This window comes from Rattus rattus, chromosome 5 (genome assembly GCF_011064425.1).
Source record: "Rattus rattus isolate New Zealand chromosome 5, Rrattus_CSIRO_v1, whole genome shotgun sequence".
In the NCBI taxonomy this organism is placed as follows: Eukaryota; Metazoa; Chordata; class Mammalia; order Rodentia; family Muridae; genus Rattus; species Rattus rattus.
Genome location: NC_046158.1, coordinates 158,656,079 through 158,682,697, shown reverse-complemented (window position 1 = coordinate 158,682,697; position 26,619 = coordinate 158,656,079). Strand labels below are relative to the sequence as shown.

The window sequence follows — 26,619 nt, the reverse complement described above, 5'->3', positions numbered from 1 at the left end:
AGGCGAGTACCACCTAGTCTACGGATCTCTCCGTGGAGCGGCCGACGGGCCCCACTGGCCCCTTCCCCGCAGCGCCGGCCGCGTGAATACCGCGAGAGTTCGCCCCCTCCCCCCACCCCCCCGCGCAGTAAAACTGTCAAAGGTAGGAGGGGCGGGAGCGCGCATGTGCGCAGCACGGCGCGCAGTGTGCGCCGCCCGGACCCCGCGCCCCGCGCCCCGCGCCCCGGCCCGGCTCTGGCTCCGGCCTTGCCCGGCCGCACCCCTTGGGCGCTGCAGGTAAGCGCCGGCACTGCCTGCTGCTCTACCGCGGTCCCGGCGCCACCCGCGCCCCGCACCAGCCCTGTGCCCCGCCCGCCTCCCCGCCGCGCCCGGACCCGCGCCGCGCCCCACTCCCCGCGTCGGCGCCGTCCTCCCGCCTCCTCCTCCAGAAAAAGTCGCCATTTTGGTTCACTGCCTTCGCCCCCCCGCGGTCGGCGCTTCCGGGCCAGGCTGCAGCCCGTGTCCGGCCTCAGGTGACAGGTGGGTGGCCACGGGCCTCCAGGTGCGCCTCTTGGCTGCGCTCGCCAAGCCAGGCGGAGTGGCCTGAGTCGGTGGTAGCGTCTTCTTCCCTGGAGGATACAAGGGAGATCTCAGGGACCCCAGGTGGAGGAGGGGTTTCCTCCTACTCTGGCGACCAGGCCTTACCCCTAATTCTGATCTCTGAAAGACTGGAATGTTGCAGCAGGCCGTATACCCCGGGCCTCAAATGTAGTCGGGGTTCTGGATAACTCATTTCCTTCTGAAGCTGCAAAACGAGGATATCCCGAGAACTTTGGTTGACCTAAGACCCTCCTCCCCTCCCCTAGGCCCAGGATGTTGCCCTTGGCAATGGACAGTGATTGTCCTGACCTCTGACCTTAGCACTTCTGGATATAGCAGCCCCTACCCAACCGCACTGATTTGAGTTGATCAAAAACTGTTAGGAGAGGGCTCACCTGCTTGAACCTTGCTCTTTGGTACCGCCCCCTTCTGTGGCTTTGGGTGCCTCTGAGAGGCCTCAATATGCTGTGCTCAGAGCCTTCCTTAGTTTTCAGGGTATGTGATGCTTCGAGCAGAACAGTCCCTGGAGGCCCAACCCCAGGGCAGCAGCATGCATATTCTATAGCCTCTGCTTGCCAGTACTGGCTATAACTTGTTTAGCCGAAGTTGCTTCCTAGGCCAGGAACCTAGAAGCTATTGAAAATAGCAAGAAATGGTGGCTGCTAGGCTGTGGTGGCTCAGGGGCTGACCTGGTGCCTTCATCTGTGGGGGAGGGGCCCTGGCTGCACAGAAGGTTGAGAAGGCAGGCAGGTAGGATGGCTCAGCAAGCATGGGGACCAAAATATATTTCTAGTGAATATATTTCACTTTACCAACCAGAGAGGCAGGAACATGTGGTGGGGAAGTGGCTCCTGTGCCTGTGGAGAGGTCTTCAAGGGTGCTTATCTGGGTGCTCAGCCATCCCTGAGGTGGATGATGTGGCTGCCTGTGAGCCAGCAACCATTACTAGTGTTAATTGTCCCCTATGAGGAATATTATCAGTCTCGCTCAATTGCATGGGCCCCTTGTGAACACAGGCCCCACCTGATCCTCAGCACCCTTTGGTCTCATGTGTCTAGATGAGGGTGTAGGTGAGTGTGTCAAATGGAGTAGGGTCTCTGCTCTTGTATGCTGCTCAAGCCTTCTGGGTTATTTAGAAAGACCTTGTCTCTGCAACCCCTCTCTAAGTTAGAAGCTTAAGTCACTTGTGTTTTGATGCGAAAGATACAGGAGGTCAGGCCTAAACAGTCATATTGGGGGCCTCTAGGATAACCCCAGTGGAGGCCTGGGTTGAGCCTATTCATCTCATAGGTCTGTGTACTTACTCTGCAGAGATGACGGAATCTTTCTGTGTTGGAGGAGGCCGTCGGCTTCAAGGATCCAGCAAAAGTGGACCTGGAAAGGGAGGCAGCCGGAAGGAGGTCCAGCTTCCCTTGTTGCAGGACCCACCAAAGCTGGGTGAGGAGCTAAGGCAGAAATCAGTTGTAGAGGGTATAGGCAGTCAGTGGTAGAGTTACCTCCTTGGGCAGCCTGAGGACCTGTGTGGGCTGGAGATTGTTAGCCTGTTGTAGCCAGGCTCTTGACCTAGTCCCTGGGCCTTGATATGGGTGAGCCAAGACTCAGTCTGGGCTTCCTGCCCCTTGGGGGTTGGAGATATTGTGCAGCCACTGAGCCTTGCTGTCTCCTGTACTATAGGGATGCCAGTGGTCCACAGTGGACATACAGTGCCTAGCCAGGCCCCACTCTGCTTTGACCCCGGAAACTCAGCCAGTGACAAGACAGAAGGGAAGAAAAAAGGGAGGCCGAAAGCCGAGAACCAAGCTCTCCGAGATATTCCTGTGAGCTCCCTGAGGGTTAGAGTGGGGATCATTCTATTGAGTCTGTGAAGGCCACTTCCATGTCCTTACCAGCCCTCCATACATCCTGTGCCAGTTTGTCTCAGCATGTACCCTAGGGCCCTTGCGTCTGTTACCAAGTCCCAGTGGGCTGTTAGTAGTCACCAGCATAGGTCTGCAGCATGGCTTGAATTCTTGGTCTGCTCTTGAGGTTGAAGGGCTTATTTGGCTTGGGGGAGCTGTGAGTCTGGGTAGCTACAGGTCAGCAGCTTGGCCTTTTCCTCTGCCCAGCTCTCTCTGATGAACCAGTGGAAAGATGAATTCAAGGCACACTCAAGGGTGAAGTGTCCAAACTCAGGGTGCTGGCTAGAGTTCCCCAGCATCTATGGGCTCAAGTACCACTATCAGCGGTGCCAAGGGGTAAGGGGCTGTGGGTCAGGGAAGAGGAGGCCTGGGGGTGCATCTGGGCAGAGGCCCCCGGGGCCCCATCCCACACCTGCCCTCCCTGCCCAGGGCGCTATCTCAGATAGGCTGGCCTTCCCTTGCCCCTTCTGCGAGGCCGCATTCACCTCCAAGACCCAGCTGGAGAAGCACCGGATTTGGAATCACATGGACCATCCCCTACCTGCCCCCAAGCCTGGCCCAGTCAGCCGGCCAGTCACCATCAATCGGCCTGTTGGGGTCAGCAAGCCCATCGGAGTGAGCAAACCTGTTACTGTTGGCAAACCAGTGGGAGTCAGCAAGCCCATTGGCATCAGTAAGCCAGTCACAGTTAGTAGGCCTATACCAGTCACCAAGCCTGTCACAGTCAGTAGGCCCATGCAAGTCTCTAGGCCTGTGCCAGTCACCAAGCCCATCCCAATCACCAAACCTGTGCCACTCACCAAACATATGCCAGTTACCAAGCTTGTAACAGTTTCAAAACCTGTGCCACTCACCAAGCCAGTACCAGTCAGCAGGCCCATTGTGGTCAGCAAGCCTGTGCCGGTCAGCAGGCCCATCGCCATCAGCAGACACACACCACCCTGCAAAATGGTGTTGCTGTCCAAATCTGAGAACAAAACACTTCGTGCTACAGGCAAGAACAGCAATAAGAAAAGGTACAGGAAGTCATTTGAGGTGGTGAGTTGTCATGTGTGCCTTGAGGGGGTGAGAGGGCTACTGGGTTTGCCTGGACCTCATCTTGCCTGCCACTTGCAGGGCTGCAGACAGTTTGGACACCTGCCCCATCCTGCCCAAGCAGGCCAGGCAGGAGAATGGAGAGTATGGCCCATCCACTGTGGACCAGAGTGTGACCTTCCAACTGAGTACAGATCCTAGCAACAGCTCCCTGCTGCCAGGCAGCAGGCCCCTGATGGGCAAAGAGGCATTGCGGCCTATAGGTCCAGTGTCCCAGCCAGAGGAGGACCCTGAGCGCACAAAGCACAGTAAGACAAGAGCCCTGGGGAGACTGGCCATGATGGGCTCTGGCCTTTCAATGACTATGTGACCAGGGTCTTGGCACTCATTTTCTCTCCCCTGAGTCAGGAAGGAAGCAGAAAACACCGAAGAAATTCACAGGGGAGCAGCCATCTATCTCAGGGACCTTTGGGCTCAAAGGTAAGACCCCAGCTAACTGAACACTCCTGGAACTGAGGATGTCAGTAGTTGGCCCATGTATCTTATCCATCCTCTATGTGCACACAGGCCTGGCCAAAGCTGAAGACAAGGCTCGAGTTCATCGCTCCAAGAAGCAAGAGGGATCAGGCTCTGAGGAAGTGCGGAAGAAGGTGCTGGCCACCCCTGTTACTGTCAGCAAGGAGGCACCAACTCCTGTGGCCCACCCAGCCCCAGGTGGGGGCTGCCTGGCAGGACCCAGGACAGGTCTCCATGGTGGGCTGGATCCTGTAGCAAAGGCATGGGGGATGCCCCTGGAGTCCAGGGCATTCAGGAGCCCCACAAGCCTGAGGCCTGGCCCTGCCTCACAGGTGGCCCTGAGGAGCAGTGGCTACGAGCCATCCATGAACGGGGGGAGGCCGTCTGCCCCACCTGCAGCGTGGTTACCCGGAAGACCCTCGTGGGGCTCAAAAAGCACATGGAAGTATGTCACAAGGTAAGCCTCCTGTCCCCCTAATTCCCTAGGGCACTGGGGAGGGAGGATCCCTAGCCTAGATGGGTTTCTCATAGTTAGGCTATGTCTGCAGTTGCAGGAAGCACTCAAATGCCAGCACTGCCGAAAACAGTTCAAGTCCAAGGCTGGCCTCAACTACCACACCATGGCTGAACACAGTGCCAAGGTATGCTGCCTGACCACCAGGTCCCTGTCCAGCTCTGACTGCTGGCCTCTACTGCTGCTCCTCTATGCCTGATTTTGGATCTATGGCCCTAACTCCTGGCTGGCATCAGGTCTGAGGCTTGCTCTGTCTCCAGCCCACGGATGCTGAGGCCTCTGAAGGGGGAGAACAGGAGGAGCGGGAGAGGCTACGAAAGGTGCTGAAGCAGATGGGACGGCTGCGCTGCCCCCACGAGGTCAGTGTTGGGCCTTGTGGGGCTGTTCAGAACTTGGGAACCTGGCTGATTTCTTACCTGGTTTCTGACCTGGATCCCCAGGGTTGCGGGGCTGCCTTCTCCAGCCTCATGGGTTATCAGTACCACCAGCGGCGCTGTGGGAAGCCACCCTGTGAGGTAGACAGTCCCTCCTTCCCCTGTACCCACTGTGGCAAGACTTACCGATCCAAGGCTGGCCACGACTATCATGTGCGTTCAGAGCACACAGCCCCGGTGAGTGGCCTACAATCTACCTTGTCCTTGTTTTAAGAGACTACATTGTGTCCCACATGTGTTCTCACGTCCATGTGTTCCCTGATATGTACAATCTGTGCCTTTAGTGATCCTAAGTCTTGGAAGGAAGGCTGCGAGCCTGGTGCCCTGTGTTCTGTTTTGGTTGTGTTGTCTACAACTGCATTCTGAGTTCCCACACCTGCAAAGACCACATAAGACCTACTATTCATGCCAACTCTAACTCCTGGTCACTGGATATCTTCCTTCTCTTATACTGGCTTATACTGGCTTCTGTGTATCCTTGCCACCTAGCCCCCTGAGGAGCCCACAGACAAGATCCCCGAGGCTGAGGACCTGCTTGGGGTAGAACGGACCCCAAGTGGTCGCATCCGTCGTACATCGGCCCAGGTTGCCGTGTTCCATCTACAGGAGATTGCAGAGGATGAGCTGGCCCGGGACTGGACCAAACGTCGCATGAAGGATGACCTTGTGCCTGAGACTGCACGGGTGAGTGGCCCACCTAAGAGATGGGCAGGATCTTGACCTTTGGGTATTCCCTAATTGCTCCCCCAACCTCTCGGTCTCTGACCAGGACAGGCTTGATTTGATTCCCCTGTGGCAGCCCTGTTTTTGTGACCTTGGCCATCTACTAATATTAACCCCATCTGTGAAGGGGCAATGAGCCTGCTGCAGAAGCACATGCATTGTATCAGAGCAGCATGTGCCTCAGCCTGAAGCTTACCTGGTGCTGTGCCTGGCTTTGCAGCTCAACTACACTCGGCCAGGCCTCCCCACACTTAACCCTCAGCTGCTGGAGGCATGGAAGAATGAAGTCAAGGAGAAGGGCCATGTGAACTGTCCCAATGATGTAAGCTGGGACTAGCAGGTAGTGGGAGTGGGACATTGGGGCTCCAGGACAGAGGGCTTAGGTTTGGGCCTTCAGGCAACAGTAGAGGTTAAAACAGTGAATGTCCTGTTAGGAAGTAACTGTCTTCAGTATGATTAGCCTATCTTTGACCCTGGGGTTCTATAGGGTCTTCACATATATAGCACTTCAACAAAGAGGACTTCAACCTGGGGACCCATATTACCTACCCTGCCCAAAATCCAGGACTTTAGGGACCTGCCCTCAGAGAAGCCCCAGAGTGCTCTGGGGTTGAGGTGGGATGCCCCTTGTGTAGAGTTGTGGGAGGGCTTTCTCCACAGCTGTCTCCTGCCTGCAGTGCTGTGAAGCCATCTACTCCAGTGTGTCCGGCCTCAAGGCCCATTTTGCCAGCTGCAGCAAGGTCAGTTCTAGAACTGTTCCCATTGCTTCCTGGGGTGGAGGGCACTGGGCACTCCCAGTCTTCTCTTGCCAAGGGTTAACCTGCGTCAGTATAAGATCACCTACCCTGACCAGTGCGTATCCCAGAGACTAGTAGGTAGCCAACAGGTGGCCCAGAACCCCTCACTGTGCCCTACCCTAGTTGTTTGGTTCTAAGTTTTGCCCTGGAGTCTCCTTGACTAATGTGATGTAAGTGTTCATCCTGACCTGAGCAGAGGGCACATCTGGCTTGGGATGAGGGCATTCACCAAAGGACTGTGACCAAGCATTGAGCACCTGGTTCATCCCTCATTTCCTCCTCTCGTTTCCTACTCCTATAGCTGGGGTGGCTTAATAATCCTACTGAAGGGTAGTTTCAGTCCCTAAACCCACCATTGACATACATCCGAGAAGACAGTGCGGCTGTCTTCTCTCTGGCTGACCCCAATCCTAAGCTTTTAGCAGTAGGATAAGGGCTTGGACCAGATGTGGGTATTTGACCTCTGAAGGTGGGTACTGGACCACTGTGCTTTGCAGGGGGACCACCTGGTGGGGAAGTACCGCTGCCTGCTATGTCCCAAAGAGTTCAGCTCTGAGAGTGGTGTCAAGTACCACATCCTTAAGACCCACGGAGAGGTATGAGAGTTACCTTCTGGACCTGTAGGCCTGGAGACTGGCCTTAGGGGTAGTTAGTAGAGAACAAGTGGCTGAGATGGTGTACACTGAAATATCTGGTGTTTTCTTCTCTAAATAGGGTCCGCTTCCCCTGAAGTGTCAAGAGTGTGGGGGTGATAAATCTTTAAAAAAAAAAAAAAAGGCTAGTCTGGGGTGCCCCAGTTTGATACCCAACCACTGAGTGCAGCCTCCCTTGGCAGGGAAAACCCTGTTTTCAGCCACTTCCTAGCAGCTGTATGCCCCTCCCCCCAAAAAAAAGGTTTAGATGGATTGGAAAAATGGTTCAATGGTTAAGAGTACCTCTAACTCTTCCACAGTTTGGTTCCCAGCACCAATGTCAGGAGGCTCCCTAACTTCCACAGCTACCTGCATACACATACACATATCTACATACAGTCACACATGCCAAGAAAACAATAAAGATTCCTTTTGTTTTTGTTTTTGTTTGTTTGTTTGTTTTTGAAGAAAAAGTTAGGTCTGTAGCTTTAGACCAAGATTCTCAGTTTTTACTGCAAGTTTTCTCGCCCTAGAATTGGTTCCGGACTTCAGCTGACCCGCCTTCCAAACACAAGAGCCAGGACTCCTTGATGCCTAGGAAAGAGAAGAAGAAAAGTCTGTCAGGAGGAAAGAAGCGGGGCCGCAAACCCAAGGAACGGTCCTCCGAGGAGCCAGCATCTAAGCTCCCCCCTAACAGGGATGACTGGCCCCCAGGAGGCAGAGACAGGGGGGCTCGGAGCTCCACTGGGAAGAAGGCTGGAGCTGGGAAGGCACCTGAAAAGTGAGCCTAGTGGGCAGGGCCTACCCATCATGCCCTGCATTGTCCAGATTAGGGGAGCCAGTTCTAGACCGGTCCTCCACCTCCACACACACCCCCATCTGTTCAGAGGGTTGGAAAACCACTCTGCTCTCCCTGAAAGTGGTCCTTCCCCTGTTTAGGCTGCCTCAACATGGCTAGATGGGGCTCCCCAGGAGTGCCAGGGCAGCAGCAAAAGTGCAATAGGCTGGAGGACCCAGCCGTTCTACAAGGACATTCATGGACCTGGCAGGATCTAGAGCCTTGGCATCATGGGGCATGAAGTGTGCTTGAACTGTCAAATGGCCCCAGTTTCCACCTCCCTCTGGCCCACTAGGGTCCCCAATCTGACTGTTTCAAGGCTCAGACATTCCTGGTGACCCATAGTTGTGGGCTGATGAGGCACCTGAGCAGTCTGGCTGCCATAACTTGGCCTCGCCTCCACCCAACACTGGAACTCCAGTACTCCCAGCTACCTCCCAGGACAGACCCTGTCTACTGCCATGCTGCCCTGACAGCCACCCACTCATCTGTCCTTTTGCATCCACCTCTGACCCCCTTGCTTCTGTTTTCTACCTCTCTGGGCCTTCTACCCTTCTCTGTCATCCCTGCTGTGCTTCAGGCCTCACCCCACTTGACTGGTGTGGTCATGGTGGAGTAGCTAGCCTTCCAGGCAAGGAAAGAACTCTGTGTTCTACCTTCAGGGAGGTCCAGACCCATAGCTACTGACCTGAGAGAAAAGAACTAGGATGCTTCACCTCCAGCCTTTAGTTTCTAGTCTTGTGGTTAGCACCCTTAAAGGTGCCTCCCTGGAGCCACAGCTGTGTGAAACAGAGGCTGGCCAGAAGGAGCCTAGCTTAGGAGTAGCAACTGTGAGAGATTGTATATGTCTGCTATGCTAGGTGGGCCCATAAGCCAAGTTCTGTGGAAGGCCTCTTTTCCCCTTTATTTTGTCTGCTCTTGGGATCTAGTGGCAGTCATTTGATAAAGAAACTGAAGGACAGTAGGAGGTAGGGTCTCAGCCAGTGTAGCAACTCTAGGCTGGGCCTCACCCCTTTCCTTAGGGGCCCTGAGGATAACAGGGTCCGCAGGTTAGACAAGGCCAGGAAGAGAGATCTGACCTTCCTGATTCTGCCTTCTAACCCTACCTGCTCCATCTCCCAACCCTGCTCTGAGCCACACCAGGAGGAGAAGGCTGGAAGGGGTTGGAATGGGCTTTTTATAGTGTGGATAGGGGTGGACTGAGGCCTCTGCTTCTGATCCTGGATGATGTGAATTTTGATATTTGCCTCTGTGTGTCTCCTGGATGTTGATGCCAGTCTTGTTGCTGTGACAAGTAGCAACCTTTTTTTAAAAGATTCTTTTTTTTTTTTTTATACAAAACTCAACAATCTTAATGTCATGGTGCTAAGGGTTTCCTGGTGCCGAAGGTATTGCTGTGGTACTGACTGGTACCTGCCCCCAAGCCTCAGCAGGGAGGGTTTCCAAGAAGGCCAGCTCCAGAGAGATTTGAGCTGAAGTCCTTGTACACTCATATTTAGAAAGGCTCTGACTCTGGGCAAGGCAGCCATGGCCTGGTGTGCTGTAGGTGTTGAAACGGACTCTCCAATTCCTACACACTTTGATGTGGTCAGAGGGTGGCTACAGAGTGCGTATGATCCAGTGTCAAAGGGTAGGCTGGGGCTTTGGGGTGTGGTGTGCAACTGTGGAAGGGAAGGGGGCCAAAGTGCACTTTCACAACACCTCTGTGGGGTGTGACCATCCACCCCAGCCTCTCAGGTACTTGGCACTTGTAGGGAGAAGTAGGACCTGGGTTTGCTGGGGGTTGAGTTTCCAGGACATACCATTATGCCCATATACAGGCCTTGGTATGGGACTTGGTGGTTCTGGTAACTTGATGTTAGCACTTTAAATCAGTCTTTGAGGTCAGTTTTGGGGCAGCTGTCAAAAGCTGCAGTTGGATAGGTACCAGCCAATAATGAATGACTGGTTAGTGGCAAGCTAGACTGCAAAGCTCTTCCAAGGTGGCAGGGCTCATCAGTCTGCCCACCTCCCTACCCTGGCCTAAAGGTAACCACCAGCCTACACAGATCCTCAGTAGGAGGGACCATCATGGCAGAGCTCCAGAAGGTGGTGGGCATAGACTTAGAGGGCCAAACCAACCCTGGGTCCTTGGCAAAATGCAAAAGTCAGGGTCTCTACAGATCTACCTCTGGCTCAGCGCTTGCCCTGCCCTAAAAAACAGAAGTGCCAAGGGCAGACATTTCATGCAGAACCAGGGTGCACTTTATGTTCCTGCACAGGCAGATAATGGTGCCTCCTGGAGGCTTTGGGACCTTCCTGTCCCTATGGTGTTTCTGAAGGGAGAGCTGTTCCCCTGTTGGGTGAAACCCAGGTCCCTTGCCCTGGAGGCCTGGTTTCCCAGGTCACTCCTCATACCTGACTGCAGCGCCTCCTAAACTTTGGGTTCCTTGGTTTGGTTTTAATGCAGTTCTCATTACACAAGTGCATTTCTGGCTATCACTTGTAACCATAGATATACATGCATATATATTCTATCTACAAAGTGTTTTATTTGCAAGATGTTTTGAGGTGAGCTTTGGTCCTGCCCGCCTTGTGATCATCTGTCCCCATCCTCATCCCCTGGCCCGGAGTGGTGCGGTGGTGGGCCATCAACTATGTATTAAAGTCACTGTATCAAATAAATGTTTATTGATTTCTTTTTTTCCAGGGATTTTGTGCGGCTGAGTTTGTGTTGAGGCAAGGGACATTCTCGGGGCTTGCCGCATGGCCTTGTGGGGATTGTAGTCCGCAGCGCGCCTGCCTCCGGGCGCGCCTCCCCGGCCTCCGCCAGGTTCGGGACGCCATGGCTGCGCCGCCGGGCTCCGCGGGTGCTGCCCCTTCGCCCCTGCAATCCACTGTGACCCCAGACGTGCCTGGCCGCCCGGCCGAGCAGAATGAAACATCGTGCGAGGACCGGTAGGCGCGGGCCTGAATAAGGCAGGGGCCGCGCTTGTCTCTTGGGAGGGGTCGGTGCACGGCTTGCATCCCTTCCTAAAGCCCGGGCGGCTCCGGGCATCTTCGTAGATGGGCAGATTGATCTCCACAGCCTCGTGGATCCTGGACAGGTTTCAGCAGCTCTCCAGCGTCTAGGGGCTTCCTGAGCCATGTGTCGGCAACCCCCTGCCAGGGAGAGGGAGGTGGCAGGCGACCTGGAGGGCCCCAGCAAACGGAAGGCGGAACTGACCCAAGCCCCAGCTCTTAGAGGCGCCGAGAGTGGAAACCTGTTTGACCTCTTTAGCCTGGGTTTCTGTCTCTAGTGGGTGCGCACTTGGCTCTGGGCTCACAGCTGGGCGGTAGGCGTGTTCGACCTTCCGAGTTCGTCGAAATTGAGCTCAAAGTTGCATATGGCGGCCAATGGTACTTGGCGAATGTAAGATGGGGTGGTGATCTCCACCTGTCCGAGAGTTTGGGGGCCTTTGAGACTTTCGAGGCTTTCAGGAGAATGGAAGGGTTAGTACTGTAGGAGATAAGGGTACTTGTCTTCACTCGGCTTGAACATCACTAGTAGCAACTCTAGGTCACGGCCGCCAGGGGGCGATGGCCATGCTTGGAAACTATGTGGCACCTCTTCCGGTCTGATTGTGCCAGTTGAAGCCAAATGTCTTCCGGCTTTGCTTTGCCGGCCTGAGTTCACCGCCTGAGAAACTGTATACCCGGATGCCTTTAGGACCGCAGGTGCTGGCAGTGGATGAGGTGAATCCCAGCTAGTTCACGCACTCCAAGCATTCTGACTAGGAACCTGACTGTGATGCTTTCTAGTTCAGAATGTCTCGATTTAACCAGAAGCAAAGAGGCCATGATGAAATACTTCCCAGGGTTCCTGAGGAAACACCTTGAGAAATACAAACTGCCCTGGTGCCTCAGGCACTGGCAGCAATAGGGGAGGGAGTCACTGGTAGACTTAATGTCCAGTGTGAGGTTTCCCCTATTGCTTTTCCCAGCACCTGTCTCCATATCTGCCTGCCCTTGAGGCTTTTTCCTTGGAATCTGCTAGCCTTAGCTGGCACAGCCATTGGCTTTCATGTCAATATGCAAAATGGAGGTTGGTTTGGGATTATAGAGAGTGGAGAGAAACTAATGATGCTCACCGAGAGCCTTGGGGTGCAGACTGGCAAGTTAAAGCCTCTAATCCCCCAGTCCTATGTCTACCTTGTGAAAGTGGCCTTGCTGACTATCTCTGAACCACTTCCCGCCTCTTGCAGGAATTCCACCGAAGCACCAGGATGGGTTGCTTGACTATAGATTTAACCACAGCAAGGGGACCTTGAGAACTTTCTTAGTCCTTTGGTGGTCCAAGGGATGAGCCTTCCTCTCTTCAGTCTCTTTTGTAGACATTCGATTTTGGTTTCTCTGATATAGGGGGTGCAAATTTCAGGGCAGCTCTAACTTCCAAGATACTGTCTTAGTTTCCTTACCAATAAGGCACCTGCTTAGGTCCTCAGTCACCTCTGCTTCTCTGATAAGGATACATGCAGGTCCGCTTCAACTCCCTAATGATTGGTGTTTGAGCTGCAGATGACAGCCGCAGCTATTACCTAGTCGATAGCCAGGAGGGAATGAAAACTGAGCAACACCACCTACCTCAGACAGCCCTGAGGCCTAAAATGGAGCCCTGGAAAAAGAAAACTTCAAAGATAGAAGTTAAGGAGTGTGGCAGCCAGGTAGTCTGGTGTATCCTAGGTAAAGATGAAATCCAGGGGTCAGGGTTATGTGGTATTTTGGGCCCAAGATTAGTGAATCAATAGGTGGGACGGGTCTATTCTGTTAGTAACAAATCTGGAATTAAGCCTTCCCTTTCTGAGACCAGCACGGTGTTAGCTTCCTACAGACCTGTGGCCCTTTTTGCTACCCACTGATCCTGACCCACCGGGGTTCCCAAGGAACATGTCAGGATCTTCTGTTGTTTCAGCCAGCCAAACTTAGTGAACTGATTCCCTCGGACTCCTTTACTCTGCACCCCTGTCCAGAATAATATTAGCCTCCCAGAGCAATTCTAGGCCATATCCAGCCAACCACCTAAGAGTAGAGTCAGAGGGACAGACAAACTCTATAAACACACGCACATGCAAACAGATAGGTTCTTCCTGCTCCTGGTGTCTGGGGATGTAGACATACCCACAAGTTACCTAGGTAGTGCGAAGAGCTGCCTCCAGGGCAGCTCCCAGAGTGGCTCCTTTTCAGATGCATGAAGTCCACTTGGAAGCTTCCTTCTCTGAGCCCTGCCAGACTTAGTGCTGTAAGCCAGCCAGGTAGGATGAGGTTGCAATAAGGCCAACCCACCCCTTGAAGAGAACCCCAAAACCAGGAAAACCCCTCTGACTAGATCTTAAGTCAGTAAAGGGATTTCAGCTGAGGCTGGGACCAAATCTTCCCTTTCTATACTGTGGGCAGGGAGGTGGCTGTGTTCCCTGCTGACTGATGAGGCCTGGTGGCCATCGGACTTGCTGGAGCCTGTGTGAGGTGGGGTGGAACAGTTATTCTTGGATGTGCTAGGGTAGAATTTCAGATTTGTTTATCCTTGTAGGAGGCACCTTGGGGCCAGGGGAGGGGCACCCAGCTCAGCACTAACATTCAGGTCACCTGGCCCGGAGGGGCCTCAAATTTCCTTCTCTTTGCTGTGTATGCATTGGGAGGCAGAACTATGTTTCTTCCAGAAAATTTGGGGAGAGGTACTAGCGGTTCCCAGCAAGTCCAAGCCAATGTGCATAGCAGCTAACACTGAAGTATACTTCACAGCAACTGGCCTGGGGATTGTGCAGGCCAGAGTCAGTACTATTAATATCTGGGCATGAGCCCTAACTGGGTGATCCTCTTATGTGTGTGTGTGGCCTTAGCCTCTGGGACTAGCATTGAGTGTGTTCCCTTAGTGCAGTAGGGTTCCTGGGGCCTCCTAGCCGCTGTGCCCCACTCCTGTATATAGCAACCTACTTCTGCAAGTAGGGGTCCAACCCCACCTAGCTCTTCAGCTGTGCTGCCTATAGGAGTGATTCCACCCATGGAAGACCAGTTCAGGTGGCTAGAACTCTCAAGCTGTCCTTGGGGACAACTATAATTCTAAGAGGTAGTGATACTCTAACTGCTAGAACCTATACTACACATACCTGGGTCATCCCACTGTCCAGGGACATCCACCTCTGAGCCCTCTGTGCTTACCTGCGTCCTTGGCTATGAGCAGCCCCCCAGCTTACCCTGGCATCAGGATCTCAGGGTGCTGGGCTCTTGGAGCAGAAAGCAGGTGAGTTGCCGCAGAGTCCCTGCTGATGAGAACCCCACTTCCCCAATGATACTGACCACGTCTGACTTATGTGTGATGTGTGTCCATGGATATCTGAAAACAAACAAGCTGGCAGGTGCTCCTGGGAGCTGAATAGTGCTTGGGCTGCATATGTGGCTGGCTTGGGGCTGTGAGCTATGATAGCATCTTGCATTCACTGTGGCTCAGTTGTAATACTGTTTGTACAGATGAACTTTTGTCACCGTGGCCAGAAGCCTCTTTGTCTGTGGATAAAAAATGAGATATTTTGTGCAGCTTTCCCATCAAGGGGCACCTTTTGTGAGAAATGGGTGCTGCCTTATCTCTGGCTGTGGGAGACAGCTGTTAACTTTGGGGAGGGCAGGGGAGCCAGGCTTGGTACAGACACAGCCTGATATCCCAGTTGGGGGAGTGAGGCAGATTTCTGGCAAAGTCCTCCCTGATCTGCTAGCAACTGGGCACTCTTCCCATCAGCAGCACAAGCTTTGGAAGGAATCTTCACCGAGGTGGAAGAGTCACTGATGGGGAACTAAAATTCTCCCAGGGAAGCTGCTACTGTGAGAATCAGGGGGATCAGGAAAACAACCCCAGCCTGTTGGGTCCTTTGTCCAGTTTCTGTCTGAGTGTGTCTTGGCTTTGTGTGTATTTGTTTTTACCACTGGTGGCTGGGAGCTTTGTCAGGTTGTTCTGCCCCCTTCCAAGTCAGATGTTCTGCACTGGAGTAGTTTCGTCCCAAAAGCACTCCCTAGGGAAGGAAGAAGAGGCTAAGTGGGGAGAGGCTAAGTCCTGAATTTGTTTGTTGTTGTTGTTGTTTGTTTACTGAGACCTCCTAGAGCTACCCTGTGTATTGTGCTTATGCTGCCTCTAGGAATCAAGGCAAGATCCTGTTCCGTACCCTAGGGGAGTCTCTGGTTCTCTCTCTAACAGGGGATGTGGGGGTTGGGGGTGCGGTCTAGCTTTTGCCTGACAGAAAGGGCAACCCAGTGGATAAGCTTCACAGATCCATTTGTTTACTGCAGATGGATTAGTATACCCAGGTGAGCAGCCACCTACCCTCTGGCTAGGGATCTGGGGACCTCACTGTTTGTGTTTCCAGTTGATGTCTCCCTTTTTAACTGAGCCATTCAGGCAGTCTTGAGTTGAGCTGCAAGTAACATCCCTCAGGTAGCCTATCATTTCGTGACCTGCATCCCTCACATGCTATCTATCCCTAAGACCCCTTGACTGGCAGACTCGGTCTCAGTACTCAGCTTATTTATGCTTAGCTCCAGTCTCAGCTCCTGCACTTGTCTCCAGAGCAGTGGCAGCAAGGCTGAACTTAATAGACTGGTTAATTATTCCCTATGCTCACACTCTGAACTCTGGTTAAGATGGATGGTGTAGAAACAAGCAGGCTTATTGTCTTTGTCCCCAAGGATGAATTCAGTGTGTTTTCTTGGTTGGATGCAGATGGGTTCTTTCCTTGATACCCACTTGTGTCTGTGTTGTTCTTCGGAGTTGCCAGTTACATGATAAGCGTTCTTTCCACTGCCTGTCCGACTCACGTGCACACATCCACAGTCTTTCTGCTTCGAGGAAGGATTGTTCAGCTGAGACCGTCATTGTTCCCAAACTGGGCCCGAAAGTTTGTCTTGCGCCTGATACATCAGCCCTGGAAACTACCACACTGAGAGCTATGAGGCAGCAGCAAGAATATGGCAAGAAATAGAGCTTCCCAGATAAGCCCAGCTTCTGTTTTGATAAGAGAGCCTGTACTTGTAAAGTATCCAAATGCGACAGAAGTTCCTGCCCCAAATTGTGGTCTCCAGGGAAATCCTGATTATTATACCTGCATATATGCTTTCAGGTTTTCTGAATACACACTTCTTTCTCACAGATACTGGCATGCATGTGCGTTTGGGCGAGCATCTTTTGGTGTTAACTCAGGATCAGGCCCTAGATTTGTTCTCTAAGCTATGTCCTCAGTCCCTTACTGAGCATCCGTCATCTACTGGCTTTGATGTAAACTGAACCATATTTCATTATGCTGTACTTTTCTCACCCCAGAGTGCCCTGGGGGTACGTGTTGCCATCTGGGCCTACCCGTCTACCTCATTCACCTCAGGCTTGCCTTGAGTATTCTTTTTCTTGTAGTACTGTAGACTATAGCAGCCACTGTAGGAGGACATCCCACACAAAGCTAGATTGACATGTCCATCTGCCATTTTTACAGGCACCCCTCCTACCCACTAAACATTGCCCTGCAGAGTCAGTGGCTACAGTTCAGTTTAGCCCTACACAGGTGAGCCAGAGCTCGCCAGGGCACTGACCTGAGAGCCTCTTTAGTAGTTTGAAAGCTAAGACAAGGATTGTGGCCTGTCTGGGCTTCTTTTCAGGCAGTAGCCAGGAATGGCCTCTGTTAAGCGTGTCTCATTCTCTTAAGCATGTCTCATTCTCTTAAGCACTTTTGCATCAGGCTGTACCTCACACAAACAGCAGGTAAGAGGAAGGTGATGCAGAACATTGAACTTCCATAGAAGTTGCTCAAGGCCATGGCCGGAAATGGCACCCTTTGGGCGGAAATGGCGGACCCACTGAAATGTCAGCGGGTTCTGAGTGTGCACAGGTACAGATCTGACTTGACCTTCTTAGGTTGCATTCCCCTCTTGCACCCTCGGTTGGCCATGACGTCAGACCACCACCACGTGCACATGCACGTGTGTACATACACACACTGCCGAGACAGTTGGCATTGACAGTCTGCTGGAGGGGTCATATGAGGAGAAGTGAGCTCATAGGCCTTCCAGCCTCCCTTCTTGCTTTTTATCTTACATTTCTTGACAGGGTGTCAGGCCAGGGAGTCCCCCAAAACATCTTTCCTTGGCATAAGGCCAGTGTACTGCACTTTCACCTCCTGCGGCAACTGTCCTATGGTGGCTGGCCTACCTAGAGAGTGTGCTGTGTTGGGGAGAGGAGCACACTCCTTAATTGATCCTCCTCTTTGAGTAACGAGGCCCTACCTACTACAGTCCACACGGGTGGGTAGGATTGTAGCTCCGAGATTGCGCATATCCGCCTGCATCCTCCTGCCGTCTTACCATTAATTGCTGTCCCTTGTTCTTGCTGTGTGAACAGTCTGAGATCTTGTGCCCCAATTAACCCTATGAAGCAGCAAAAGGCAGGTTTCTTGGGCAGACCCTCCCCAGTTGAGCCCATACTGTGCCTGTCCCACTTTGGCATGGCCAGAGAGGTTGAAAACTGCTGACTGAAGCTGAGCACATTCCTCTCCACAGCAGCAATGCAGGGTCCTTGGACAGACTTCTCCCACCAGTGGGTACTGGGCGCTCACCCCGGAAGCGCACCACCAGCCAGTGCAAGTCAGAGCCACCCCTGCTTCGTACAAGCAAACGAACCATCTACACAGCTGGGCGGCCACCATGGTACAACGAACATGGTACCCAGTCCAAGGAGGCCTTTGCCATTGGTGAGAGCTGTGTGGGAAGGCATCTTGGGGATTGGTCTGCCTGGCCAGCCCAGCTGCCTCAAATTACAAGGTAACCCTTCCACTCCACAGGCTTAGGAGGCGGCAGTGCGTCTGGGAAGACCACTGTGGCCAGGATGATCATTGAGGCCCTAGATGTACCCTGGGTGGTCCTGCTGTCCATGGACTCCTTCTATAAGGTGAGGCCCTGCTCATCTACCCCAGAGCACCTCCTCCCTGTGACTGCTTTGCCTCTACGATTGTAGGCCCGTGGTGAGCGGGCTTCATCATGTCCCTGCACCCCCCAGGTTCTGACACAGCAGCAGCAGGAACAGGCCGCCTGCAACAATTTCAACTTTGACCACCCTGATGCCTTCGACTTCGATCTCATCATTTCCACCCTCAAGAAACTAAAGCAGGGCAGGAGTGTCCAAATACCCATCTATGATTTCACCACCCATAGCCGGAAAAAGGACTGGGTAGGCCCATGGCGTTGGGGCCTACCTGTGGAAGAGGCTGCAGGGGCCTGAGCTGGACATTAAAATTCCCTGGGTTCCTTTCCAGAAAACACTGTACGGTGCAAATGTCATCATCTTTGAGGGTATCATGGCCTTTGCTGACAAGACACTGCTAGAGGTGAGAGCTCGCTGGGAGCACCCACTCGACAGACATTCCCTTAAACATAATTCCTTTAGTAATGAGCTGCCCCATCCCCACAGCTTCCATGATTTGAGCAGATTTCTCCCTATCGGGCACTTCTAGATGAGCCCCATCTGGTGCATCCTGGGCATTTACAACTGTTCCAGTAGCGAGCTGACTACTACTGTGGGATGTGGCTTCCAGGGAAAGTGGTTTCCTCTCCTACCTGCCGAGAGCTGTACTTCTATTTCCCCTGCTCTCGATATTTTTTCCTTGCTAAAGAACAAACAAGGACTTAAAGCCAGTGAGTTCAAGGGACTTTTCTGCAAGTTGTCCAGGATATACCTGAATGTGACTCTGATCCAGGCGGAGGGGACTCTTACCATCTCCATGTGGCATCTCCAGACTCCAGATGGATTCTCAGGGACCACCTATCACATGCTGACTGGAGGAGCTCACAAACTCAGAGCTCACAAAGCCCCACGGCCCCAGTGTTCATCACACTGCCAAGTGCTATTCCTGCCTGACTTGTTAGTTGTCTCCGTTCTGTGCCCCTAACTAGTATTATTCCATGCTTACACATGCATCCTCACGCACACTTCCAATGAATGCATCCTACACGCACTGACAGTTAAGCCATTGGGTGTCCTGGGGGGATCTGGCCCCAATGATTACAGCCCATAGACCACCAGCTGATCCCATCAGGCTCCGGCTCTATAGATCCTCGTCTCTGACAGTGCCACTGGTGCCTGCCTCAGCCCTGTGCACTGACTTCTTGTCCCCCACCCAGCTTCTGGACATGAAGATCTTTGTGGACACAGACTCTGACATCCGACTGGTACGGCGGCTGCGCAGGGACATCAGTGAGCGAGGCCGGGACATTGAGGGTGTCATCAAGCAGTACAACAAGTTTGTCAAACCTGCTTTCGATCAGTACATCCAGCCCACCATGCGCCTGGCAGATATCGTGGTGCCCAGAGGTGAGTCGGCCAGCTCTTGTTTTCCTGCCGGTGGGGCAGAAGGGCCTTCAAGCTTCTTCTGAGTTCTTTTTTCCCCTCCAGGGAGTGGGAACACAGTAGCCATTGACCTGATTGTGCAGCATGTTCACAGCCAGCTGGAAGAGGTTAGTTAGCCAGAGAGCACTCTGTGCTCCCAACAGAAGCTTGCTTACCCCACCCCCACACGTTCTCTGTCCGCTGCAGGAATTGGCATTCAAGTGTCCTGAGCCTGCTCCTTAAGCTTATTATCTGGCCCAGCCCTCATGATAGGTCATGGGACTTGGCCATGCTTGGAAGGCTGCACTCCTATCCCTCCCAACCCTGTGGGAGTAACAAGGGTGACCCACTATCCACTAGTCTGGGATTGTGGATTTCAGCACTGAGTCCTATGTCTTCTCTCTCGGACTGGGTCACTGTACAAGTGATGTCTTCACACTCTAGGCCCCACATTACGTGGTTTTTGGCTGGGTTCTGGGGTCATCACTACCACAGGCCCAGACGCACAGGTCCCAGGCCAGCTGATCCCCACGTTAGAGATCCCTAGAAGCTTGCCTCGTCTTGCAGTCTGCAGACCCTGAGCCATCTCCACACGGGGCTGTGGAGTGTCCGTCACTGGGGGTGGGGGTAGTCTGACTGCTTGGCCTGGTCACTGATGCATCACCCATTCCCTTGTGTCTCCCTGTGTTGCTGCCACAGCGTGAACTCAGCGTCAGGTAAGACTCCATAACAGCCTGCACAGATGGAGGCATTTCCAACATCTACATAGAGCTCCGGGTCAGCTGTCACCTAGCCAAGCAGGCAGGCAGTCCTTACCAACACCAGGGGTAGAGCGGCACAGGCCTGCTGCTGCTCCCCTTGGTGGCAGATAAGAACACTAAGGTACAAAGAAATTAAAGAGTTTTCCCAGGGTTATGTATTACCTGTGCTGGCCAGATGATCATGGAGGCTCCTTCCCCATACAGCCTATCTTGGGCTCCAGCCACAGAGAGCACAGCAGTTGTCCTGGGCCGGCACTGCCAGGCATGACCCGAGGCAGGGACCACATTGATATGTTCCTGCAATCATAAGGCCCAAGTCTGCATCTAGGCTGCTGGATCTTGTAAGCTGGACCATCCCATGGGCCATAGGCTCAGCTGACTCTCTGAGAGGTGGGGAGTGAGGGCTTGGCTCTGCCTTCTCCACCCTGCCTACACAGGCCCAGCCCTCTCCTAGCTTAGTGTTCAACCTGCAGCGTACCTCAGGCAGAGGTAATGTTGGCACCGCAGCAGGAGGAAGGGATAGACTGAGCTGCACCATTATCATCCTCCCGATCAAAGCCTAGGCGGGAGCCATAGGCAGCACCAGGGACCTTTCCTCGGAGTTGGGAAGATCTAGTTGAGCCACTGTGGGAGCCCTCATGATCCTACTGGGTACCCCAGGAGTTCTGAGCCAGTGTTGAAAATGCCTCCAGGGCCATCTTCATAGCCCTGCTTCCTGCCCCTGCATGAGTCTCCACTCGGCCTCACCAAGATCAGGGTACCACAGACCTGTGCCAGGGCTCTTTTAAAGCCTCGATTCTGAGAAAAGTGCCAGCTCCACTTTGCATCTTCTGGCCAGCCAAGGAAGTGGTGGCTAGTGGCCCACTTGGTCTCCTTCAACTCTAGGAAGCTACTGGTGAGCAGGAGGGAAAAGCGGCTGGGTGTGGGTGGTGTTCCACCCTCAGGTGCCAAGGCCGTCAGTGCCAAGACTGCTGCCAGCCTCCCGCCTGGAGTCTTCAGCCAGTTGGTAGCCACAGGGCACCTTCTGTAGGGACTTGGCTGCTCTTCCCACTAAGTGTTTTTCTCTCTGTTCTTTTCCACTTTGTAAACCTGTTTCCTGCCTTGTTCCCTCCCTGAACACGCTCTTCACCTGGCGAGCAGAGGAAGCTGCGTTGGGATATGTGAGCAGAGCAAGCTCTGGTTGTGCTGCACTGTGTGCTGCCCTGCACCCTGCACTGCTCCTGCACCTGGTGCTTCCATGACCCCTCCCTGCCACCATCACTGTTCCTACCTTAACCCCCTAATCAGCCCTCCCTCCTCCCGCCTTGCCCCTTCCCCCTCCTGGCTTAGGTCTTTGGTGGGGCAGCCTTTGGCACTGAGCCCTCCCTGCTTTCCCCTCCCTCCTGAGAGGGACTGCACACCAGCTGGGGGATGGGCCCGAGTGGAGCTTGACCCTGCAGCTTACTTGTTGCTCCCAGGAGTTGGGGACAAGATGTCCGTTTGGAGGCTGAGACTTGTTCCCACAGTAAGCTCCCTTCCCTGTGTCTGGCCTCTTTTTATCTGAGCCTAAGAGGAGACACCTCCTGCCTGACTCCCCACCCCTAACATCTGTGTTCAGTGTTAAGAATGGGACATTCTCACTTTTTAGTCATATTTCAGGTGGCAAGGCATCTTCCATGGGTCAGCCGTAGCCAGCAGACAGCTCCCACCCTGCACATGCCCCAGCCCCCACAGTGATAATCAGATGTTCTCTGGGGCATAAAGGGACTTTTGGGTAAGATATGCCAATACCTTTGTGTCCCTAGGGCCGCGTTGGCCTCTGCTCACCAGTGCCACCCCCTTCCCCAGACACTGAGTGTCCTCAAGAGCACACCACAGGTACGAGGCATGCACACCATCATCAGGTAAGGGCCCACCCGTGGAGTGCTACTCCCAGCCCTGCTCCACTCCATCCCCAGGTTCTGTCCCATCCTTTTCTAAGCCTGCTTGCTTTACTGTCAGGGACAAGGAGACCAGCCGGGACGAATTCATTTTCTACTCCAAAAGACTGATGCGGCTGCTTATTGAACACGCGCTGTCTTTCCTGCCCTTTCAGGTGTGGGTTTGTGGGGAAAGGGGGAGAGGGTGTCCCACTCTTCCGGGTGTGGGCTAATGATGGCGGAGGGAGGCTAGGCTCAGGCCGTTCACAGATGCCCCAACTCACTATACAGGACTGCACTGTACAGACCCCACAGGGGCAGGACTACGTGGGAAAGTGCTACGCTGGAAAGCAGGTGCACACGGCTAGGGGTGAGATAGCTAAGAGGCTATGGGGTTAGAGGCATCCAGCTTGCAGCCTACTCAGCCTGCCTTCCTCACTAGATCACCGGCGTGTCCATTCTGCGTGCGGGAGAGACCATGGAGCCTGCGCTGCGTGCTGTGTGCAAGGACGTGCGTATCGGCACCATCCTCATCCAGACCAACCAGCTCACAGGGGAGCCTGAGGTATCCAGCCAGGGAGGGCTGGGGGTTCACAGCAATGACCCACATAGGGAGGTGGGGGAGACCAGAAAACTGATGGGGGGCCCCGCTCTGACCTTACTATCAACTATAGCTCCATTACCTGAGACTTCCCAAGGATATTAGTGATGACCATGTGATCCTGATGGACTGCACAGTATCTACGGGTGCTGCAGCCATGATGGCTGTACGTGTACTCCTGGTAAGTAGACCTGGATGGGATGCCGGCAGCTTCCCTTGGTGTTGGACTTACCCTTGCCCCATGTTGTACAGGACCATGATGTGCCTGAGGACAAGATCTTTTTGCTATCCCTGCTCATGGCAGAGATGGGCGTACATTCTGTGGCCTATGCATTCCCACGTGTGAGAATCATCACCACAGCCGTGGACAAGCGTGTCAATGACCTTTTCCGTATCATCCCAGGCATTGGTGAGTCTGTTGTAGCTCAGGGAGCATGGCTGATGACCCAGAGGAGCCCAGTCGCACAATGACATTTCTTTTTGCAGGGAACTTTGGTGATCGATACTTTGGGACAGATGCAGTCCCTGACGGCAGTGATGATGATGAGGTTACCTCTGTGGGTTAGTTCCCTGTCCCAGCTACTCTTACTTCTACCCAGCCTTCTGTCTGGAGTCACAGACACAACACATTAACTTATTTGAATTTTAAAATGTTACCAATAATATTCAGTTTACACATTTTATAAAATAAATAAAGCTTCAGAAAATGATGTGTGGCAGAATAAACCCTGGGTGGGCTCTGCTGAGGCAGGCTCCCCAACGTATTGAGAAAGAGGTAAAAGGTCCAGCAGGACCAGGCATTCTCAGCCTTGCCCTCTACTTTCCTTACAGTCAAAGCTGATTCACTTATTGCTTGATGGAGATAAGGGAAGAAGTGGGGCCTCCAGATGAAACACGCAGCCCAAGAACCACACAGCTCACCCAGCCTGGACCCAGAGGCAAGGACACGTAGGGCTCTGAGTGTGCCAGGAGGCGGCCTCTGGGACCACTTCCTCCCAACCACATTTGTACTACCAAGGGACAGAAGCTGGTGTACAGACACCTATGGCAAGGACTGAGTAGTGGGGGAAGACCAGCTCCAAGATGGCCAGAGCCCCAGGTTTTCAGAACCAAAGTTTCATGTCCATCCCTGCCTTGCTGCTTCTGCCAGGCAGCTGCTCCCAGCCATGATGATTCTGTCCCAAGGAGATGACAGACGTGCGCACGGACAGCCACTGGATATGAGCTATGGGTCTCTGGGCCGTGCATCAGGCAGCCCCGGAACCTAAAACAGGTTGCCCTAAGCCCCATTCAAGCCTACCGTGGGCCTTTTTCCTGCTTGGCATAGAACAACTTGTCAGGAGATGGGGCCAAGGAGTTGTTGGGTGGAAGTCAGCCCACAATGGTGGAAGTTGAGTTGTTTGTCCAAGGAGCAGCCGTGCACTAGAGGGAGACCAAAGCAGAGGTCAGGAGGGCCTTCTCTCTGACCTACTAAGCGGACCCTCTCCCACGTCTCCAGTCTCTGTCCAGTGACTCACTCATCCTTGCACTTTATGCTGGAAACTGAAGAAAGACTTTTCCTCCCAGCCAGGTTTACCCAGATGAGGAATTTAGGAAAAGCTGTGAAAAGCTGGGTAGGAACCAGGTCCTTCCCAGGAAGGTTCCACCCAAATCTAACCAGGATGATTGGTTCTCTGAAAACAAATCAACCCCCTTCCCCCCACACACATGTACATACCAACACTCCCTACACATGTAGCACGTGCATCCTCACAACAGAAGTACATACTAGAGACGTATATATTAAGTGTGGTGATAAAGCTCTAGGATGGGATGGGCCATGTTGCTCCACCACAATAGGTAACAAGCTCCTAGGAAAAGGTAGTTTCTTCTGTCTTCCTGAAGGTCAGTGGGGCCCAGAGAATAGCCTAGAGCAGGAGAAATAAATTTCAAGGCCCCAACTAGATGTCTTCATCTACCTGAGATGTGCTATTGGGAAGTCTCAGACTTGGGTGTCCATTTTGGAGATAGAAGGACCTGTTAAGACAAGGTTACAGGTTAAGAAGAGTTCTTAGGCTTATTTTCTAACTAGGATACTATGGGTTTAAGAAGTGGGTACTTTTCTAAACAGCTAGGAGAAAACTGCCCCTGAGGCCAAAGTACACAAGCACTAAGTCCTCGTGGGAACAAACCTCGGCACAACTGCATATGCCTGGGGCTTCAGTCCTGAGCAAGGCAAGACCAAAGCTCAGCCTGGGTGTAAATGCCCAGGGAGTACACCCAGGGTTATGACTTGATGCTCAGAGATAGTAAGCCTTTGTACCTCTAAATGTCTGGGTCCATCTTGGACCAGTTGCAGGCTAGGGTGATGTGTGCCTTGGACCAGGTAAGCTACGGACAGTGAACATAGAGGTAGGCAGATGGACTCAGAGCCCAGCTGGCAGTGAGTGTGGATGCTGCTTAGGGACCTGAAGTGCCCCCCCTCACACTCACCCAGAAGTCACTGTGATACTCAGATGGGCTAAAAAGCCCAGCTTCCTTTAATGTTTCTATGACTGTCCAATCAAAGTCAGTCTCAGGTTTGTCAGCCTGTGAGGTGCCACCCTTTCCTGATCTAAGTTTCAGGGTGGCATGTCCTTGCCTAGATAGACAGGAAGCCTAGAGCTTGGAACAGTCCAGGTCTTGGGTTAGAGGACCCTGACACAGATGCAAAGTGTCTATGCTCTGTCACCTGGAGTCACAAAGCAGTAGACAAAAGTGGCTGAACCTGAGTCTAGGCCATGAGGTGTTTCATACGTTGGGTGCTCCAGAAGTCCTGCAACAAGAGCATTGTAGGTAGGACATCTGCAGAACAGCATAGTTTTGCACACCAGATGAGTAGAGGCAGTCAGAGATAATTCTGGACACTGAGGGTTTGGTTTAGGGTATTTTTGGGGGGAGGGTGGGGATGGGAGGAGTCTCACTTTGTAGCATGGGATGGCCTGGAACCCACCATATAGACTAGGCTGCCTCAAACTTACAGAGATCTGATTTCCTCTGCCTCCCAAGTTCTAGGATTAGAAGTATGGACCATCATGCCCTGGAGCTGTGAAATGTTGAGGCTCTCCACAGTTGAGTTCAGGGCTGGAGGTCAGGGGTTTGTTGTTGTTTTGGTTGTTTTGGTTGGTTGGTTGGTTTTGGTTGGTTGGTTTGGTTTTTTGAGACAGGGTTTCTCTGTGTAGACTTGGCTGTCCTAGAATTGGCCCAGCTGGAGTTGAGGTTTAAGGGAGGAGGCTCCAGCTGATGGGCAGTAAACTGTGGTTTTTGGTTTGAGTATGCTTTGATTCAGAAAGGAAGAGGCATTTAGCATATGGGGAATCATCTTTGACTGGGCCCAGGAAAACACAGGGCTGGAAGCAATGGCTACTTTAGCAGTGATCTGGGGGCATTTGGGTAGCATAACACTGTGGCAGGATTCTTTGGGTCATCACACCAGACAACTTCCAGTTATAGGCAAAGACCTGCCTAGAGAGTCTGGACCCATTCTGCTTACATTGACTTGCATGCTGTGGAGTTAGAATATGGCTAGAACCAGAGAAATATTTGTTCCTCAACCTGTTGATCTGGGGCACTCCCAGGAAGCTTGGGGCCTGGGATTTATGCTTACCAGTACAGGTCACTGCTATTAAGCTCTGAAGCTACCTAAGCCTGGGCCTACAGAGCTATAGTAGCATGAAAACTGTTACCCACCCAAAGGCTGCATATGTTCTGTGGGCCCAGCTATCTGCATCCTCCCAGGACTTGCAATGGCTCCTCTCTGCATTCATTCCTCTTGTGGATTCTCTGGAGGTGTTTGCCATGATGGTTGGTTGATCAAGTCTAAGTAGCAAGGGGAATTGAGACCTATAGTAATAATTCTAGAATTTTGGTTTCTTTTAAAAACACAGAAATATAAGAATAAGTTTTTGTTCTAGTCCCAGGTGTGGGGTATGGGGCTGCTTCAGATTGTGGCAGATTGTGCACAGCAACTAACTCTGATTTGCCTCCTGCCTTAGCAGAGGTGTGGT

At 53.0% G+C, this 26,619-nt stretch overlaps 2 protein-coding genes across 12 annotated transcripts; both read left to right on the top strand.

Moving 5' to 3' along the window:
* Positions 1-204: 204 nt before the first annotated feature.
* On the top strand, positions 205-10,650 carry Znf512b (zinc finger protein 512B). 6 transcript variants are annotated; one of them, XM_032905003.1, is made up of 17 exons: positions 205-519; positions 1,891-2,016; positions 2,254-2,396; positions 2,685-2,813; positions 2,907-3,493; positions 3,594-3,820; positions 3,921-3,992; positions 4,080-4,226; positions 4,361-4,485; positions 4,577-4,669; positions 4,803-4,901; positions 4,983-5,153; positions 5,466-5,660; positions 5,920-6,021; positions 6,377-6,439; positions 6,994-7,092; positions 7,662-10,650. In XM_032905003.1, exons 2-17 carry the CDS (start codon positions 1,893-1,895, stop codon positions 7,911-7,913), a joined length of 2,628 nt encoding a protein of 875 aa, XP_032760894.1. In that variant the 5' UTR covers positions 205-519; positions 1,891-1,892; the 3' UTR covers positions 7,914-10,650. The 6 variants fall into 6 exon arrangements, with proteins under 6 accessions (XP_032760894.1, XP_032760893.1, XP_032760895.1 ...); XM_032905002.1 differs by having other exon boundaries at positions 219-519; positions 4,080-4,256; XM_032905004.1 differs by lacking the exon at positions 2,685-2,813 and having other exon boundaries at positions 219-519; positions 4,080-4,256.
* Positions 10,651-10,745: 95 nt separating this feature from the next.
* On the top strand, positions 10,746-23,304 carry Uckl1 (uridine-cytidine kinase 1 like 1). Of its 6 annotated transcripts, none has more exons than XM_032905007.1 (15): positions 10,746-10,903; positions 17,516-17,703; positions 17,794-17,900; positions 18,009-18,179; positions 18,265-18,336; positions 19,130-19,319; positions 19,401-19,462; positions 21,236-21,255; positions 21,880-21,978; positions 22,076-22,169; positions 22,285-22,347; positions 22,436-22,558; positions 22,668-22,775; positions 22,847-23,003; positions 23,081-23,304. In XM_032905007.1, the coding sequence occupies exons 1-15, from the start codon at positions 10,791-10,793 to the stop codon at positions 23,158-23,160; spliced, it is 1,647 nt and encodes a 548-aa protein (XP_032760898.1). In that variant the 5' UTR covers positions 10,746-10,790; the 3' UTR covers positions 23,161-23,304. The 6 variants fall into 6 exon arrangements, with proteins under 6 accessions (XP_032760898.1, XP_032760899.1, XP_032760897.1 ...); XM_032905008.1 differs by lacking the exon at positions 21,236-21,255 and adding an exon at positions 20,034-20,050; XM_032905006.1 differs by having other exon boundaries at positions 17,513-17,703.
* The last annotated feature ends 3,315 nt before the right edge of the window (positions 23,305-26,619 follow it).